Source organism: Polistes dominula, unplaced genomic scaffold (assembly GCF_049000335.1).
Source record: "Polistes dominula isolate Pdom_NZ unplaced genomic scaffold, Pdom_raw_medaka contig_373, whole genome shotgun sequence".
In the NCBI taxonomy this organism is placed as follows: domain Eukaryota; kingdom Metazoa; phylum Arthropoda; class Insecta; order Hymenoptera; family Vespidae; genus Polistes; species Polistes dominula.
Genome location: NW_028300899.1, coordinates 5808045 through 5828668, shown reverse-complemented (window position 1 = coordinate 5828668; position 20624 = coordinate 5808045). Strand labels below are relative to the sequence as shown.

General features: G+C 28.2%; 2 protein-coding genes and 1 long non-coding RNA gene across 5 annotated transcripts; 1 reads left to right on the top strand and 2 right to left on the bottom strand.

Annotated features, from left to right (window-relative positions):
• Positions 1 to 571: 571 nt before the first annotated feature.
• Positions 572 to 12915, bottom strand: wech (tripartite motif containing 71 protein wech). The gene is given in 9 exon segments (XM_015317023.2): positions 572 to 8248; positions 8336 to 8899; positions 9126 to 9416; positions 9510 to 9751; positions 9754 to 9814; positions 10175 to 10477; positions 10585 to 10781; positions 12263 to 12399; positions 12771 to 12915. Coding segments are annotated over 7 exon segments (2178 nt in total). The 5' UTR covers positions 10720 to 10781; positions 12263 to 12399; positions 12771 to 12915; the 3' UTR covers positions 572 to 7666.
• LOC149033491 (uncharacterized) lies at positions 8293 to 19752 on the top strand. Of its 3 annotated transcripts, none has more exons than XR_016178817.1 (4): positions 8293 to 8431; positions 8532 to 8667; positions 8747 to 8905; positions 19621 to 19752. It is a non-coding gene; the product is annotated as an uncharacterized LOC149033491 (long non-coding RNA). The 3 variants fall into 3 exon arrangements; XR_016178816.1 differs by lacking the exon at positions 19621 to 19752 and adding an exon at positions 18206 to 18333; XR_016178815.1 differs by lacking the exon at positions 19621 to 19752 and adding an exon at positions 16329 to 17168.
• On the bottom strand, positions 16952 to 20237 carry dpa (disc proliferation abnormal). Its single transcript, XM_015317010.2, has 6 exons — positions 20048 to 20237; positions 19556 to 19872; positions 17970 to 19466; positions 17497 to 17897; positions 17200 to 17410; positions 16952 to 17112 (listed from the first exon to the last, which is right to left on the bottom strand). The coding sequence occupies exons 1-6, from the start codon at positions 20106 to 20108 to the stop codon at positions 17017 to 17019; spliced, it is 2583 nt and encodes an 860-aa protein (XP_015172496.1). The 5' UTR covers positions 20109 to 20237; the 3' UTR covers positions 16952 to 17016.
• Between the last annotated feature and the right edge of the window lie 387 nt (positions 20238 to 20624).

Genomic DNA, 20624 nt, shown 5'->3' with positions numbered 1-20624 from the left:
ACAGCAGGAGATATTGTGATCACAAATCTTTCTTTCTTCTTACTTATTGAAATCTATACAAATTTTCTATTTTTATGTTTTTTATTATCTTTCCAATTTTAATTTCTTCATTATCTTTTTCTTTCCGTCTATCTCTTTATCTATATGCATTTCTCTCGTGAATTCGAAAAAGAGACAACCGGATATTCGTCAATGAGTAATCGCATGTTTTTTTATAATCGTCATGGCGGAAATTACTAAGAAACGATGACATTTATGGATGCTCTTTCGATAGAAAACGTTGCTGATTCATCCATTAGATACTATAATTTAATTTGAATTTATTTCTATCTTGAGTGTTTACGATCAAACATCGTATTTCGAAACTGTTAAAGATTACTTATCGAATTAATAGATGATCTAGTTTAATTTAATCGATATTTTTTGAGATAATAATTATCTACACTGTTTAGATTAATTATTGTTGAGTATCATTTGTTATTTTAGTTTCCCGCGCTTTTTAAATAGTATTCTACAGTACAACCTTGCGGAAGTTTGTGGCGGGAGATTTAAATTGCATTTCATACAACGATTCGAATTTTTAACTTATTTTTTAATTTTTTTAATATTATATTACTTTTCTTAATATATATGTACATATATACATTTAATAATTACAAAGCAATTTAAATATACATATGTATGTATGTAATAGTAACTCACGAAATTAATAATTTTTATTTATTTTGAATGATACAAAGAATTCATGCAAACAAAATCGTAGGATTCCCCTAAAAAAAAAAAAAATAAAAAAAAGTACAAGGAATTTTGAATCTCGTAAAAAATTAATATTTAAAAAGAAATATTAATTATTCCATCATAAGATGTGAACGCTTTTTAGCGTAACTTTGTTCTGTATATTTTTTTCCGTGAAACTAAAAATAACAGCGATAATTGGACCATCCGGTATATGCAGGGTGGCGCAGTAAGCGTAGTATAACCGAGCAGGGGGTGATTCTATGTGAAAAAATAAGACAAAAATTAGATGTAGCATTCGTTCGGTAGTCTTTATGCGAGTAAGTATTGATAAACATTGACGACAACATTATTGCGGTAAGTGGGACCAAAATCATAGTGTATTCGAAATAATAACAGTTCATTTTCATTAATCTCTAATTAGGGTAATAGAGTTTTCAACAATATTTGTAAAATAATAAATCAAAGAAAAAATAGACAATAAAATACACGATCTAACGATATCACTGTCAATATTTTTTTTAACTCTATCTCTTGTAAACATATTTGATTAAAATAATGATAACTCAAATTATATTCAATTGATCAAATTTCAAAATTAATGTTGTTCTCAAAAACAAAGCTTCACTTGAACAAATAAATTTAATTTTGGTCTTATTTGTTTTCTCGTAGAATCAATTTCTGTCCAATTATGCTACCGATTTATCACTTCACCTTGTATATATATTTCATGTGAAAATTAGGATATTAAAATATATCGTTCGCATATACCAGAAAAATTTATCGCTCATCTTTATTATTTTCTAATTATCATTATAATATTATTATGTGTATGCTTTCATTCATTCATTTTGCGTATATTTTTGTATTTAACGCATATATCGATTCGTATAAATATTAAATATGATCGAAACGATTACAATTTTGGAATATTTATAAACGGATAAACAAATAATAACAATAACGTTGATAACAATAAAAAATAATTCAAAGGAAAGCTATTTAGCGATAGAAACAATAAAACTAATGATCATATATTAGTTATTGTATATTCGCACAAATATACATATTATATATATATATATATATTTATTTATTTTTTATAAATAATGGACAATAACGCAAATCAAATACTAGGAACTTTTTATCAAAATTTGTTCATGCCGTTTATGCAATTTATAATTAAATCGTAGCGACAATCTTACACGCAGGTACTCTTAATATTTTTCACGATAAATAAGCAATATGTCAATTCTTTTTTTTTGTGAATTATTCATTCGATTAAATGACTAAATAAACAATTATTATTATATAAAACGATTTCTTAAAATATACAAAATATTAATAATATTCCAACGTAATTTTAGGTACATCATTGTAACGTTTGAACATCATTTTACAATTAGAGAAAAAGGAACATTATGAATATTTTTCATTATATAATGAAAATTCTTACATATGTAAAAAAAACTTCATTACTTCAATTACATTGAAAGAAAAAATTTGACATAATTGCGCGCGTCTTAAAATAATTATTTATCTATTAACAATAATAATAACAACAGAGTGTGATTCTATTGATTTTTTTCAGAACAAACAAGTTTGAAAAGAAACCATAAAATGATTATTGTTCAAATTGTTCATATAGAATTATTTTTTTTTTTTATAAAGATACACATTGTACGAGTAGAATTTTTTGTCTTTTTTTTATTTTGACTTCTTCGTTATTTCTTTTTTTTGTACTTAAAAATATCTTCATTTCGTGTGTATACCTTTTTTAAAAAAGGCGCCAACACCCTTCTGTTGTGTCAACACCCTTTTGTTCTTTTCATACTTCTTTTTCTTTGCAATTTATCAAATTAAAATGAACTTCCTTTAAATGGAAGTTTAATTATCTTTCATTTTTACTGTAACATTGTTTTCGTTATTTTTTATTTTATTTTATTTTTTTTTTCTTTTCTTTTCAATAAAACTAAAACGACGATTTTCTTTTTCACAATGATCGTCGTCTACAAAACGATAACGTTTGATACTACATTTGATTTTATAATTATTATTATTATTTTTTTTTTCTATCATATAGAAATAAATATTATAGATACCTATATCGTTTTATTTAATTTTGTTAGATGATGAAATTTCTAAAATACATTTACAGGAACTTATTTCGTTAAAAACTTGGAAGATTTATCAGCGCAAATGTGCTGTTGTCGTTTTTTTTTTTCTTTTTTTTTTTGTATCTTTTCTCTTTACATCAGTCACTTTTGAAAAAATTTCTACCAAAAAAATTGGTTGAAATGATGTGCTTCTTTTTCTTTTTTTTTGGATTTTTCTTTTCGTACTGTTCAACGATTTCTAAAATGTATTTATGCACGTTTAGAGAAATACATGAAATATATATTTTAAAGATACGTATTTATAATAAAAATATAACATACATAAACATGCATCAACGGCAGTCAAATAAAAAAACATTTCCATTGGTTTTTTTTCTTCTTTCATATTTCTACGTGTAAACGATTTTCTCTTTACTATTTTATCTAATAATTCAATTAATTAAATATACTTTTCATAGAGTATATTTAAAAGAATATATATATATAAAAATGTGAACATTTTTAACCCATAAATGATAATATATCTATATATGTTTTCATAGAAAAATTATATTTATGGTTTTAATTAAACATGTTAAATAAAATATCAAAAAACTTTATCAACCTCTTCAAAAGAAATTTCTCAATTTTGTAATAATGACAAAATCATAAGTAAAAGAAAGATAATTAATATATTTTAATATATTTTTATATATTATATATATATATATATATATATAATGATTATTATTAAATAAAAATGAAGCTAAATACGATATGCAATCCTTGAACATAATATGATTGTATTCAAACATAAACATGATTGCTTTAATGTAATATGATAGCTTGGAACGTTATGATCACTCAAACGTAAAATGATTACAAGAATATAAAATTTAATTATAGATGAAGTATTATAAAGATATCTAATAATAAATAAAGTCTATAATCTAATCTATAAAATTTATTTATAGATTAAATATTATAGGAAAATATTTTTCATGAGTTAACTAAGAAGAGGTTAATAAATTGCAGACAAATATTTATGGCAATTATTCAATACTATCTTGTTCTTTTTTTGAAACTATTTTCTTTAGTTTATCTTCTCATTTTCATCATAAGTATTTGTTTTCATTGTTAATCAACAATATACATAAATATTGTTTATCGGTCTTACATACACTCATCCCTCGTTGGTTTACATTCTCGGTATTTCAATAAGTTTAACACGATCAGAATTTTTCTCTTATATTCATTGAATATATTATCAATATTAATTACATCATTTTTCTTTTTTTCTTTGACTTGTCAGATAAGAAAATGATTAAGATTTTTGTTCGAATTACAGCTGAAAGAAAATTCTTTTCTGATCATGTTTAAATGAAATGAAAAATATACGTAAACCCAGAAGAAGATTGAGGGACGAATGTATTTCTAATAAAATTATTGAAAATTATAAACTATTATAGTGAAAACTTAATCTTACTAATAATAATAATTTGAAAAATATTATTATTATTATTATTATTACACTCGCAATTCCAATTGTATACCTTGATTTGATCATTGGGCACTCTTGCAGAGTGGACAAGCGAGATTATAATTGAAAAACATTAATATAGATATGTTTATTTTTCCCTATTTAACAGCCAATCTAATTTCAAAATACATCTATACAAACTGATTATTATTATAAATACAAATTGTTTTACAAGCGATAGTAAAAACATAAATTAGCGTTTTCATTTTGTTTACGGATTTAATCTTATTTCTTTTTTTTTTAGAGTCTTTTTAAGTGACTTTTAATTAATCATACGTATTTTGTTTTTATCATTTCGATTTCAGAGAATTCGTATTATAATGAGAGATTAATTAATATTATTTTTAAATGAACAAATAAATATCGTCAAGATTAAATGTCATTTTAAATTCAAATCATAAAAGTGAAATTGTGTTTGATAATGCATGGAAGTATTATTTCATTTCTTTTTATATCTTTCTTTCCTTTCCTTTTCTTTTCTTTTTTTGTAATTTGTTCTTCAACTTTCGAAACGAACGATCATCCATCGAAAGTTTTATTTGATATTCCACATTTCTTGTTCAATCTTGATTTAGGAAAACGTGCAAGGGAAACAATTTTGAAGAGGCATCATATTGACAACATTGTCAATGTTTTTGTTGTTCCTATTGGCTGCTTATTATTTTCATATTATTTTGTCATGAAAAGTGAAAACAAAAATACAAAACAAAAACAAAAACAAAAAAAATAAATATATTTAATAATCATAAAAATAATTTATTAATTAAGAACAAGCCATATACAATTAAAAGCCGACAATTAGTACACGAAGATGAATTTAAAAAAAACAAAGAAAAACAAATTTGTTTCTCTATCGTTAAAATTAATAAATATAAACTATCGCAAAAAATAATTTAAATAACGAAAAATTCATTACTTGTTGTTTATCTATTATTGCGTATTTTTAATACGAAATAAATAAGTTGATTAATCTGTTTTTTTCTTTCGTTATGTATTGTGCACATTCTATTATAGAAAAAATAGATAATTTATATATATATATATATATTTATTAAACTTTTTATACAACGTGTACCATTTTCCCGATACTTATGGCTTCAATGTTATTTTCTTTTGGCTTAAAAATAAGACACTTGTCAAACAAAACATTGTTTTTCATCAATGAATTCATTAAATAGAAATTCATTATATTTTTTTCCCGTCATCAATTAAATATTACTTTAAAAGTATCATATAATTCAAAGTGAATTTGTAAGTCATTCTTTTTAGGACTCCATTAGTACAATATATATTTTTTGTCCAAAAAATCGTCTGTATTGATTTCAAAATCATTGTTCAATCAAAAAAATTGTAATTTAAAAAAAAAAAAACAAACAAAAGAAAATTAACATAAACAAATAACTATTTTTGTTAATACTGTCATTGGTATTCATTTATAATGTACTTAAATATGAAAAATCACAGGACGGTTTAAGATGCGTTCAAATCTTTCGTTTTTTTTTTTTTTGATTTATACTAAATAACGTTTGATAAATATAATTGTAATTGTTATTTAAAAAAAAAATAAAAAAAAATGAATTCTATATATATATATAACGCGATACGCAATATTTGCAATATATTAATATGATAATAGGAACATAAACCTGTTACTTAAACTCAAATAAAATATAATAATAACAATTATAAAATATGTAAAGCTAATTGTAAATAAAAGAAAATCAAAATTTCCTTGATAATTTTATCTTCATTTTTTATTTTTTGTTATCCCTCTCTCTTTTTTTATCTTTATGCTTTCGTTATTCTTTTTCTTCGGGTTTTTTTTTTATATTACTTCTTATTATTTTAATTTTAATTTTTTCTTTTTTTTTATTGTAATTCTATTTTATTTGCTTTCCATTTTTCATGTGTGCCACACAGAAGGATACCGACGTTTCTTTCATTCTCATCCTTTTTTTTATCAATTTCTTTTTTACTTGTATTTTTTTTTTAATTTTTTAATTATTTTTTTTTCTTCTTAAATCAGTCTTACTTCAGTCTTATGCTGGTGTGAGGGTGAATTCTATTACTTTGACCTTTAATGGTTATAAATTAAAGCAAATGGTAGTACTATTTCAGAGGCCTCTTGTAATTCTTTTTTTTCTCTCTCTCTTACTTCTCTTTATTTTTTTTTTGTTCTTTTTATTTCTTTCTTTATTTGTATTTTTTCTTTTTTTCTTTTCTAAAAGAGATCATACAAATGGACCAACTACGTTGATAAAAACAACAGAAATTAACCATCAAGTATTCATGTGAAAATGTGGATGATTATTTTTTGATTTAATACAAAATATATATAAAAATAAATTGATGACGAATTTGTGCCTGGTATGTTGGTATTAATCATTGTTATTAATAATCTTCTTAAATCTTTAATATATGAAAACTAATGTAGCAAGCTATATGATTCTAAACTTTAAATCTTCAACGTAGTTGTACATTTATATCAATATGCTTTGTGTGTGTATGTGTGCGTATTTATGTAAGTGTACATGTACTTTTGTGTGTATGCTCATGTCCATGAAATCTTATTTCTTTTTTTTTGCTAAAAACTAAAACCCCAATTTAAGGGATAATCAAAAAGATGTGAAAGAAATTTGTTAGTTTCGAATATTTTCAATATTTCGAGTATCCTCATCATTCTTTTACATTCATATTTTCATATCATTCTAACATATTTGATCGGACATCTAATATCCGATATTGTGCACGCTTTAAAACAATGTATATATATGTATAAATATATAATAGCAAGCATAATAAATCGGCTAATATTATATTTCTCTGAACGATCTGAAAACTGAAGTTTAGCATTCTTTTCTCTCTATATTATTTTTTTCTTTTTTGTACTTATATCTTGGCACCGAAAATGAAGAAGGAACATTCATAAATTCCCATCTAGTATTATATACAATTAGTATGAAAATATTGCTTTCAATGTCACGCGAATAAATAAAAACGCGGTACTTTCGTATCTTTAACATATCTATATGTATATAATATATAATATATAATATATATATAATTAGATATATATATTATATATATTATATATGTATATATGTATATATATATACATATACATATAAATAAATAAATAAATAAATAGAGAGAGAGAGAGAGAGAGAGAGAGAGAGAGAGAGAGGGAAAGCGAGAGAAAGAGAGATAGAAAGAGAAAGAGAAAAAGGTAGCAATATACACACTTGAGAATATCTACACTTTGTGCTTGATACTCCTTTTTATCATTGAAATTCATTTAAAACAAGATAGCCCGGTTGTTACCGAAATCCACAACTGCGATTCTACCGTCCGGACACAAAGCAACACCAGACGGTCTATCCATTTCACCTACACCTGTACCAAAACTGCCAAAACCTGTTATAAGAGCTCCAGAAGAATCAAATACCTGTATTTTGTGATTTCTTGAATCAGCTACAATGATGTTACCATCATCATCGATGGCCAAGCCTTGAGGTCTGAGGAATGCTTTAGCACCTCTGGCAGCCTCGCAGTTGAGGATGCGAGAATTCATGAAGTCGTAATCGATGATTAAGATTCGATGATTGTTGAAATCCGCACAAACAATATTGCCTTCTGGATTGAAGGCTAATCCACGTGGCGAGTCGAAGTATTTCCACATTGTTGGATCCGTTTCGTGGCCAAATTTTCGAAGAAATACACCTTCCGGACTGAACAATTGTATACGATGATTTCTTGAATCTGATATAACTATTTGACATTCGGAATTAACTGCTACACCCCAGGGATAATTGAAATAACCGCACATTGATCCTCTTTCGCCGAAACTCGTTATATATTGGCCTTCCATCGTTACGATCTGGAACAGCAAAAGAGTACATGTTTAAAATATTATTGATATACTAATAGGTTTGATATTATTTAAAAAATTGAATAAATTAAATACCTGGACACGGTGATTATCTTTATCGGCAATAATAATACGTCGACGTGAATCTACAGCAACACCGGCCGGCCTGTCGAACTGTCCAGGACCATTACCGTATGTACCAAATCTTCTGACCAATGTACCATCCAATCGATAAATTTGTATACGATTATTCGATCTATCAGCGAAAATGACATTTCCTTCTTTGTCACAGGTAACGCCCCAAGGTCTACAGAGATTATCCTTAGGATCAGCATTATCCGCAAGGATTTGTGGTTGGCAAGAAGGAACCTTAGATCCAAACCAAACTGTCACTGGATAATCGTTCAGCGGTATTGGTCTTCCTCGTGGTATTGAAACATTAGCTTTTGAAAATGAAAGAAGCGTCGTTGGTAACGCTTGTGGAAGTGAATTTCCACGTCCTTTTAGATATCGACGATCACCTATATGACCAGGATTGTTTAATACAATCGTGCCCAAATTCACGATGTTTTGAAGCGCGTCAGTTGGTGATCCAGTAAATGATATCCAACATTCTTCCGGTGGCGGTAAATTGTGCTGAATTTGACGAACCTTACACATCTGAAGGTATAATATAATATATGATTAATACTATATTATTATCGCTAATTATTAAGTATACATACAATTGCGGTATGGAATATTTAGGTACGTTATCAATTATATTTTTTACAAGAACATAGTATGAATAATATAAAAACAAAATACTACTAATCAATGCACTACAATTAACGTAAGTTATTATATGACCGCTCTTGTACGTATTATGTTAATTATTTTTCAATACTTCAGATAATGCTAAATCCTTGCAAGTTATCAATGCTCGTGGATTATTGCCAACCGTATAAGTTTCCAAAGCAGCGTTAAGTTCATATGCTGTTTTCGTCAATTGAGCTATACCAATTCTGAGTCCATTGTCTCTCGCTTTCAATGTCGAAAATTTCTTGGATCTAGTCTTTTCAATTTTTCGTAACAATTCCTTCTCACGTATTTCCAAAGCAGTTGTTATTCTTTTCATGCACAGCATCACATCAGACGCTGCTTGTCTAGCTTTTTGTTCTACCATTTCGGAAGCTGACTGTTACAATGAAAATTGAAGTTACAATCTAATACTTTTTAATAATAATTATTCAATAATATTATTTATAATAATCATAAATCGTAGGCACACCTGACAAGAGTTTAATTCTTGTTTCATTGCTGCAATTCCAATTCGTGCATCGTTCAGTAAACGATTAGCTTCCATCGTTGCACTCTCCATAGCCTCTCTCATATTTATCGTTACGTGTTCCTCGTGATAAATAGAACATTCCGGGCAATAGGATCGACTACAAGTCTGACAATAACATTGGTGAGCTTCGTGGATTTTGCAAAATACTATTGGTGTCTGTTGGAAATCTGAAGGTGGCATCAACTTTTTTGTTGTGCATTTTGAAATACATTCCGTTCTGGTCTCAAATTTAAATCCAAATGACTCTAAATATAAAAATTGTTATAACATTATTTTAATTAGGTATATTTTTAATTATAAAAATAAATATATAGCGTGATTAGTTTGTTCAAATAGTATCAACCGATTCGTAGATGATTCTTTGAACAAGAGTTAAGTTGTGTAATTGTTATTTATTCTTTGCAAGAACAATTTATATTATAGAACAAAAAAGAAATTAAATTAAATTAAATAAGAAAAATTATAATTAACATTTTACAATTGAATAAATCAAAAACGAAAATAAAAGATAAATAATAATAATAATAATAATAATAATAATAATAATAATAATAATAATAATAATAATAATAAAAAAAAAGAAAAAAAAAGGTTTATCAACGCACCACATCCATAGATAAGTCGCTAATTGAAAGGCATAGTTCTAAAAAGTAAGAGGAAACACCCCTTACCGATCGACGCCCTTCTATACCCATTTGACAGTCAAAATCTTGATAGTCGTTGCATTTACTTGTTATCTCTTTCGATTGAGAAAACTTAACGGTATCATCACCATTAACGACGTAAGGATGTAGTAGTATACTAATCAACGAATCGACGCTTAAATCGTCCGGTGAATGACTGTAGCCTTGAGAAGTTGAACTACTTCCTGATGACGTACCTGTTAAACTTTCCGAATCTGACTGGAACTTAAATAAACAAATTTCAAAATATTAATAAAATCTTTTTTTTGTATCTTTTAGTAAAAGAATATTAGCTAAAAGCTTTTTCATGTATTTGAAGAATTTTGACTTACACGAAATAAAGAATTCATGTCGCTATTAGATTCTTGCGACTGTTGTTGTTGCTGTTGTTGTTGTTGCTGTTGTTGTTCCCGTTGTAATTTTCCGAAAAAGTTAGCAGCACGATTAAAATTTTGAGCGCGTTTCATCTTAGTAGATCGATAAGTTTCAAATAATTTGATTCTTTTTTTTTCTTGCTTATAACTTCGATCTGAAACATACAAAATATATAATATTGTTAATATTTTTTAAATTTAAATATTAATTCATTGTTTATAGGATATTAAAATTGTTATTGAATATTTACAAGCCTAATTATTAAAGAACTTTATTTAAAATATAAAAAGTTAATTAACAATTATATAATTTGATATTAAAATTATAGAAATAAAAAAGAACATTTTTTTAATACAATTAATCCCTATACTTAATATGTTTCCCATGGATAATGTTTCACATAGATACCATTTATTCTACCATAGTTTTATACGTGTGTATGTGTGTATGAAATCGGGACACACGCCTCTAGGCCGGTTCAAGGCCGCTGACTGAGAGTACCGTACAACAAGAAAGCAGAATCCCCTTTTGCTCTTGGGATCGAGAAATAGGGTCCTGCTTTCTACTCATGGGATCCCACAAAAATCAATAATCACGGGAAATTGACGTAGGTGTATGTATTCATTTCGAGAGAGAAAGTTCTACCTGGTATATTGTTCAGTATCTAATCATTCAATCAAAACAATAAAGATTGAAAATGATAGAAACGAAAAGTACAAACAATTTTGTTGAGTTTTATCTTGTAGAACTTGTTAGATCATTTAGAAACCGGTTTATCATTTTTTTTGTAAATGATCGGTAACATCGAGGAACAAACAAATTATTTATTATTAAATATCGTTAAATATGGGACCAAAAAAAATGTGCAACAGAAGAACAGAGCATCGATAAGAAGAATTAAATATAAAAGAAAAAAAAAGAAAAAAAAACTTATTCATTTTCCGGATGCTTCGTGGCATTTCGAGGGTGGTATCCTTGAAATCGCCATGACGACCAAGGTCAGACCTGCTTTTCCTCTCGAGGGTCAGAAAGGAGGAGAAAGTAAAAGGTCCGATACCTACGCGGAGAGGGTTGATGGTAGTGTTGGTAGGTGGTTTCGAAGGTATGCGAGCGCGCATGAACCACTCGGTTCTTCGCATTTACGCGCAAAGGGAGAGAAAGGGAGTGAGAGAGAGAAAGAGAGAGAGAGAGAGAGAGAGAGAGAGAAAAGGGGAAAGAACGCCCACGCGCGCGAACTTTGTGGGGCACGTGCGCCTATATACCTACCACTACCACCATTCAATGTAACCATTGCCCATATCCATCTTTGTATTGGTATATACATTTTCTATGTGAATTTGAGGAAACATGAGAGAAAGATATCAAAGTTTATGAAATTTTGATATATCAAACATAGTTTTTTCTATATACAAGAATTACTAATTTATTACATGGTATATATATATATATATATATATAACTTTTTTTACCGATTAGAAACTTTATATATACATATATATCAAAATTATTAATTATTATTTATATATGAATATTATATACAAAATTTTATTCCCTAATCTTCAAACATAACACTTTTCTAATCTTTTATACTATCTTTTATACTATCTTATATATATATGTGTGTTACTCATTTACCTTTAATTTTGTCGACAAGTTTTTTAGAAGAATTTGGAATGTTTCCAACCCGCCAGAAAAGTTTGAATTTCGTTTAAGCAAACGAATTGAATTCCCATTCGAATTTATTATAAATATTAAAATAATGTCCTTTAAATCTGTAAAGGACAATATAGAGAAACAAATTCAAATTACAATTACAAATAATCGTTTTTAAGATTATTCATTTCTAACAATTACATAAATTTATTTTATAATAAAAAAAAACCAACGTTCACAATAAAAATTAAACAATATTATTATTTCCCTTTTTTTATTTCTCTTTGTTAAATTTCTACTTAAATTAATAATTTGATTAATCAAAACAATTTTACCATACGTTTAAATTAAACTACAAAAATATTATATATATATATAAATATATAATTTAAAAAATAAGCATCGTAAAATGAATTCTTTTAAATAATTTGATATCGATAAAATATATGATATTTCTAAATTAATTGAATATATTTTATAAGACACTAACCGTTTCGTCCTTATGTCGAGCACCGTCTTACTTCAGCAGCAGTAACAGCCGATGATTTTATATACATGTATATATATATATATATATATATATATATCGTTATCGTGCTACACGCTTATAAACAAATATTTACATTCAAATGCGAATGGTCTTTTCTAAACACAAGTTTAAATAATCGAATCACAATAAAAGGAGAGACGGGGACGGGGGAGTGTTCGTGTCTAATCTAAGAAATGATATTATAATTTAATAATCGAAGAAAAAAAAATAATGGCTCAGTGTTTCTGGAAATTAATGAAAATTTTGCGTGAAATATTTTATCTCAATTTATCTTTCTTTCTTTCTCTTCTTTCTCTTTCTTTCTTATCTTCTAATCACATGTACTTCTAATAATACAAGTTAACCTCGCGCCTCGAGCTTTCTGTCCGCACTAAATTCAAGTTCGTCTACTGTAGTATTTCTAAATGAGCTTGAACACCCGCGTCCCCCACTCATTCTACGTTCGTTCCCGTTCAACCAATCGTAGTCACGCAAGCGCACCCTTATTCTTTATCTCTATCTCTCTCTCTCCGTGTATGCGTATATCTAATCCGCATCCCCACTGGTGGTGGCATTTGCCATTCTACCAGGCCACCGATTTCTAGCAATCCCTTTTCGTTCCTACATTTTTATCTTTCTCTTTCTATTTATTTTCGCATACGGCAATATCGAGTAGGTTCAACTATTTTAATTTTATGTATATATCCATATATATATAGAAGTTGCCTTAATTAAACAGATTTCCAATGAGATATCTCACATTTTGAATATATGTACTTTTAGATAGATATATTTAATTATTTGTGAACACTTATTTTGCAATTCAAATCAACGATATCTTTTCCATCCATCCATCGATATAATCAACTTTATTTTTATCCCATTGACGCGTATCGGTTACTTTCTAGCCCTTATGTATTAACCTTGAGAAGGATTCCACGAACTGATATCTTTCCTATCCCATAAACCCTTCTTCCTCGTGTACCGATAAAGTTAAACTTTACCCGTCCTTTTTCTTCTCTTCTAATAAAAAATATTACAAAAATCATCAATACTTCATTCTTAATTTCACCGGTTGTTCGTTCATTGAAGCTCAAATAGATTTGAACTTGCTAATACTTTTCAACTCTCATTTTTTTATTTTTATTTGATACTTGGCATTGTTTCAATTTTTGAAAAATTTTCTAGACACTGAAAAAAGATTTCATTTGACTTGTTTGAAACTTTATAACAGAGAATACCAATTTACAATTTTCTTGATTATGTGGGAGATTCAAGAAGACACCCCTCTAACCCCTCTTAACGTTTGCCATTCGCCATGCGGCTTTACGATAAAGCGCTTGCGTCGGAAGATCATGAATGGAAGCGTCGCTCAATGCAGCTTCGGCCGTTATACTTTTATTTGCCTCTTGTGGAATGTTGCGGTTTTCCCTTAAAATGACGAACTATATATATATGTCCTAACTTGATTCGATAAATCAAATTTCATCAACGGTATAGCTCTGCAAATAACTCCGCCATTTTAAAATGTATATATTAAATAAATTCTAATAATTGTTATAGTTAACTTTAAATTAACATTCTCATATTCAATGAATATATACATATACATATATACTCATACTATGTTGTTTGAAAGATACCAAATATAACTGCTATGTTACAAAAATTAATATAATTTCTTTGTCAAGGTTTACATCAATTTTAAATATTATAATTAAAATATTTATTCCTCTTATGATCTCTTTTTTTTTAATGAAAGAATTTAACAAAGTTAGAAAAATAATTCTAAGGCGTATAATTTTATGAATGGACTTGTACGTGTACCACGGCCACCACGTGGTGGGGTGCTATGTGCCCGCTTTAACGATCGAGTCGTGTGAAACACACTTTTTCCCTGCTTTCTATCTATCGCGTCAGTCCTCCTCCATATTCCTCTCCACCCCTTATCAGTAACCACTACCACTACCACTACCACCATCAACCACCAACAGGCACGCGCGTGGCTTTGTACGCGCGCGCGGGCGCACGCGACATCGCATACAGGTGGTGAGCTTTGTACGCGTACAATATAACCTTCTATGTGTATTTACATATATATAGATCTATATATGTATGTATTTTCATCTCTATATACAGAATCACGGAAAGCTCTCACGAAGCTGCATCAATAAACGTAATCAGACGTACACTCACTTCTCTCTCTCTTTCTCTCCCTCACTTTCATCCTTCTTTTCTTTCTATAAAAAAATAAAATTCATTTGTAAAATAATATGTTATGTTATACTGTTCAATTTTCTACATTTTCTTCTGGAAAAAAGAAACGAAGAAAATTATTTACTTCCGCGCGATATATCTTTTTGCAAAAATAAAAAACTGATTAAAGTATATATAAAAATACACGTGTAGAAGATAAAATAACATCTTATTTGTTAATAACTTTGTTTAAAACCGAGATAGCGTAGTCTATCTAAAGCAATATATGTATATACTCTTCATGTACCTTGATTATAAAAAGCTCTAAGAAAAATATATTATATATAAATAGAAGTTAAAATTAAATAGATGTTTAATAATATTAGATAGAAAATTAATTCTTAGTTAATTTTGTATTTTACAAACAAAGAGACAAAACAAAGAAAAATTGTTAATTTGTTTTAATTGTTGTATCATCTTAGTATGATAATAATTAATTATTATTAAATTATCGTGAGAGATGTATCTATTTAATATTATAAAATAAATAATAAGTATAATAATATAAAGATATATGTATATATAATATCTATTTCAATAGTAAAGTATAAAGAAATAAAAAGAGAGTTTTCCAAGGAACGATGAATCGTACATGCATATATATTCCTGTCTTTATGTGAATGTACGTGTGATGCGTAGGCGCACGCGCCCATTTGTATGTATTTGTGTGTGTATGTGTTAGGTACGAGCGTTATACGTAGTCGCGTATCTCAATGATAGTGTAAGGGAGGAGCAAAAGGGAATGGGAACGTCGATGAACGAATATCCTTACCCCCTCTTTCTCTCCTTGATACGTAGGTGCTCCCAAGGTCACCGCAAGTGCAAAACTACGTAGTACGACGCCTCCGTCGCGACGCCCGCGCATGAAACGTGGGCGCCGCGTGTATATATATAGATCTCTCTACAGGTCGTTTTGTTTCAACTACATCACCTCCTCTCTGATTCAACCCTAAAAATAACGAGAAAATGTTTATTTTTTTTTTTTTTATAGTTTGTTTTTAACAAATCAAAATCCTTTACATTTATTTTTATTTCAAATTATTATTGGCCAATTTGAAAATATTTCTCTTCCAAGGAGAATTTTCTTTTTGTTTATGAAAATTAAATTGAATTATTTTTTAATTGAATATTAAAAAACAAATTTGTAAATATGTCAATGGAAAAATTATTTAAAAATATATTTATGAGATAATGATAGATTTATACAATATATATTAAAATATATGTATATATTAATTGTAAGATACTTACAAATTTTTTCAGAGATAAAAGTGAATTGGAACGAACAGTAGATCGGTCGGATAAAAAAAACCGACAAGATGATCCCACTTTTCCAGCAGATTCCATATTTTGCAAGATGGGGGTTGAATTCTTTAACACGATTACTTCATTGTCAGTTAGTCTCTATTACAAAAGACACACCATTAACATTGTGTAACTTCAAAGGGTGTAAAAACGAAAAATATTTTGATAATCGATTTAATTAAATTAAAAGATTATTGGATTAAAAATTTTCATTTCAATCTTTAAATCAATTTAAAATTCACCTTTTTCGTGCATATAGAAATATTATCGTTTTACCTTGCTTAACGGAATGGAAATAACGTTTAATTAACTTTTTAATTAACACCTACAATGAATTAACAGAATTTGGAAAAATCATTGTGGTTAATTTTATTGACAAAATACATATAATGAAAAATTCGTATTTTTTTAATAATAATAATAATAATAATAATAAAATTTTTTTTACGTAGAAAATATATCGCCTTAATTGTTAATGCTCTGGCCATTTATATTCTTATTTGTACCATTTATTTTATGTTTCTAATCTAAAATCTAAAATAAACGAAAAGTTTAACTACTAATAAACAAAAAGACGAAAAAATATTTAAAAGAAATTTATTGTATAAAAAATATAGTATCATGGTCGAACCTTAAAAAAATATGATTAACATATACGAATTGAATTTTTGCCAACAACAATTATAACTCCATCCTCCTGTAAATCTTTCAAAGCATCTTCAAACATTTCACGTGTCACCAACTAAAAATTGATAAATAAAATATAACACATATAAAAATGTGAAATATACCAAATAATCTAATAAAATATAAAATATATTATATTTACCAAATCAGATGATCCTCTAAATTCAGTAAAAACTTTTTGATAATTAAGCATAGATGTTTTATTTTTCGATTGTATTAATTTTTTAAGAGCCTCGTTTAATTCGAATCTTCGTTTTCTAGCTGCTGAAGAAATTCCAGTAGTTAAAATACTGATGTCAATCTTACCACTTAAAGGATCAACAGCTGATTGTTTTAAGGCTTCACGATGTAATCTATTTTAAAATATCAAATTTTATTTAATAATTATTTATTGTAGAATAGTTTTAATATAGTAAATTGAATAGTTTTTAATTTTAACCTCCATGCTTCTTCTACATCTTCAATTTCTACAACCTGGCTGAATCGTATTTTTGCATGAGCTTCAGATAATCGTATCAAAGATTCTAATTGTCTCGGATAAGCAGTAATTTGCCCACGGCCACTACCTACTCTCCTCATATCAACATAAGCTTGAATCAATCTCTGTTGACTCTCTTCATTGAGAGTCGGATGAATGTGTTCTTTAGCATATGCAATGTAATCACGGAGTATACTCATATCAATGATTTCATCCTCATCCTCTAATTCAGTTTTATAATAAAGAGATACTAAATGGCGTGCTAATTTTCTATCGAATACTTCGCTTTGAGGATCTAACATGAGAAAGATTAAATCGAAACGTGACATCAGTGTATGAGGTAACATCACGTTTTCGACGACCTGAAAAAAAATCATAAATTCGTTAAGTATTGTTCTATATAATAAATATAACATATGTATGTATATATTCACCGTTTTATTTTTATTCCATTGAGATCCGCACGGATTCGCAGCAGCTAAAATACTTGTTCTTGCATTTAATTGACAAATGATTCCTGCTTTGGCAATACTTAAGGTTTGTTGCTCCATAACTTCGTGCAAAATAGAACGTGTACTATCATTCATTTTATCAAATTCATCTATACAACAAATGCCGTTATCTGCTAATACCAAAGCTCCAGTTTGTAATACCAACTGTCTACTTTCAGGATCTTTGGTTACATAAGCTGTTAAACCAACAGCACTGGAACCTTTTCCACTACTGTATTGTGAACGTGGTACCAAATTGTAAACAAATTGTAATAACTGTGATTTGCTGGTACCAGGATCACCGCAGAGTAATATATTAATTTCTGAACGAAAATGTTTCCTTCTGATGAGACCTTCACCTTTTTTTGTACCACCAAAAAGTTGAAGCAATATACCTTTCTTTACATCTTCATTTTCATAAATACTTGGTGCAATATGTCTGGCTAATCTCTCATAAACATCCTCCTTTTGAGATAACAATTGTAAAAGTTCTATTCTCTCTGGTGGAAATGCATGATCTTTACCTTCTTGTTGATCGTACAATCTTTTTGAATCATGTTTCCTAAAGTGAACAACATCGATATGTGTTTTATAAACGGCACGTACATTTGATTGTCTTGGGTTAACACGTAATGGTTGAGCACGATATATTCCTGTAACATATACTCTATCGCCAGGAGAAACAGCATCAACTAAATCATTATGTGCAAAAATGATAACAGTATGAGGAGTGTGTCCAGCAGGCATATCATCAGGCGATTCTTGTAATTTAATCATTTGTTTATCAGAAAAGTGGCTGCGATTATGTATCAATGTAAAACAATAATTATTGTTACATTTTGTACAAGCTGTAGGTTCTACTATACGGCCTCTATCCATTTCTACCAATGTTGAGAAACCACATATAATACATTCAAAGAATGCTTCTCTCATCTCTGGCATAATATTAGATGTTCTGATCACCATACCAGAAACAGTAATTAATTGATCTATATCTTCTGGATTAAGCAAGCGCATACTTTTAGTTCTAGTAACATTAAAAGGCCGTACTTGTATCTGATGTTCTAACACTGCCGCTGGATATTTTTCAAAAAACATTTCATTAGCTGCCATATCCATAGTAGGTATGACTTCTTGTGGATAACATATTAATTGTCGATATAATTGTTCATCAAAAATTTCCAAATGTGCACAATTTATATTCAAATATGGTTCCTCTAATGTATGAATTTCTTCAAGCTTTTGTAAATATAATGGCTCTGCTAAATTCATATTTTCTGGTAATTCATCGTTTTCAGCTTCTGGATCAATGAAGCGAAGCACAAAACGTTTGAACTGCTCTTTACAACGATTTACAACTACATTTGTACCCCAAATTACTAATTGTGGTCCTGTGTTTTCACTTTCCGATGTACCTGGAATAGCTGCTTCCTCAGGAATCTAAATAAGAAACCAACAATACTTCTTTTAGTAATGTTTTCATTTTGAATGCTTAAATTATTACTGCTAAATAAATATTTGTTATTTACCGGTTCAGACAAATTAACTTGACGCATATGCTTATCGGTTCTAATATCCGTTCTTTGCCGAATAGGGGTTCCTCTAACACCACTTCGTGGAGTACGTATAGATCCTAAAGAACTAGGAGTACCATAATTCAATGGAGATGATAAGTCTATTTCACTCATCCCTGCAGCAAGTGGACTTTGTTGTGCCGCAATTGGAGAAGATGCTGGAACTTGGGAACCAGCCTCCGATGATCCAGCAATCGTCTCTTGAATACGACGATTTCCCCATCGTAATGGAGTTTCTGCAGTATTGTTTGTCAGTCTCTTTTGTGGAGTTCCTGTGTAATACAATACATAATATATTTTGGTTCAAAAAAACCTTTCCAGTAAAATAATAATACATGAAACATCTGATATAACCCAGTTATTTTTTTATTAAAGAAATGCGTATATATAAGCTTAACAAATGAAAAATGTAATTATTATTTAATACATGTATATTTATTTAAAAACCTCTATTAGAACCACTGTCATTGCTTCGGCTGGAACGAGGCGGACCTAATGGGCTTGACATTGTGTTTATAAGTAATACAATGTATAACTACTGTTTTCCAATTCTAAATATCTGTTAAATAACAAAGAAATCGTTATAAATTACACAAAACTTAAATAATGTGAATAGGTTATACGCATTCTTCTTAGACATATACCTGTACTTTTTCCCGGCAAAAATTTCGTTCCTTCAACCATATATCGAAAAATAACCTATCTTATATGAAACAAGCATGCTGATTGGTCGAGCACAGTTGACAAGTAAAACGATTTTAAACTTTTACCGCGTTACGCTACAAATATCTGTCGGGCTTTCTGATTAGTTCTTCAATCATTATTATTAATTAAAATGATACTGATAAAAATAATGAATAAAATACTAAAGAATATTCTATTGATGTTAATTTTCCAGTAAATATTTATTCTTTTTATTCATATATTAAAATATATTAGTTCTTAGGTTTGCAGAAAAAAATTCATACATTGCGCATGCGTAAATAATATCACACATACGAATATCTATCTATATTTATCTTAT

What these genes read in the sequence shown, in the direction of transcription:
- dpa (XM_015317010.2), bottom strand. Translation starts at nt 20,108, where the DNA reads ATGTCAAGCCCATTAGGTCCGCCTCGTTCCAGCCGAAGCAATGACAGT. An exon ending in AATGGAATAAAAATAAAACG is followed by an intron (nt 17,898 to 17,969) that starts GTGAATATATAC and finishes ATTTTTTTTCAG; the next exon opens with GTCGTCGAAAACGTGATGTT. An exon ending in TTAGAGGATCATCTGATTTG is followed by an intron (nt 17,113 to 17,199) that starts GTAAATATAATA and finishes ATCAATTTTTAG; the next exon opens with TTGGTGACACGTGAAATGTT.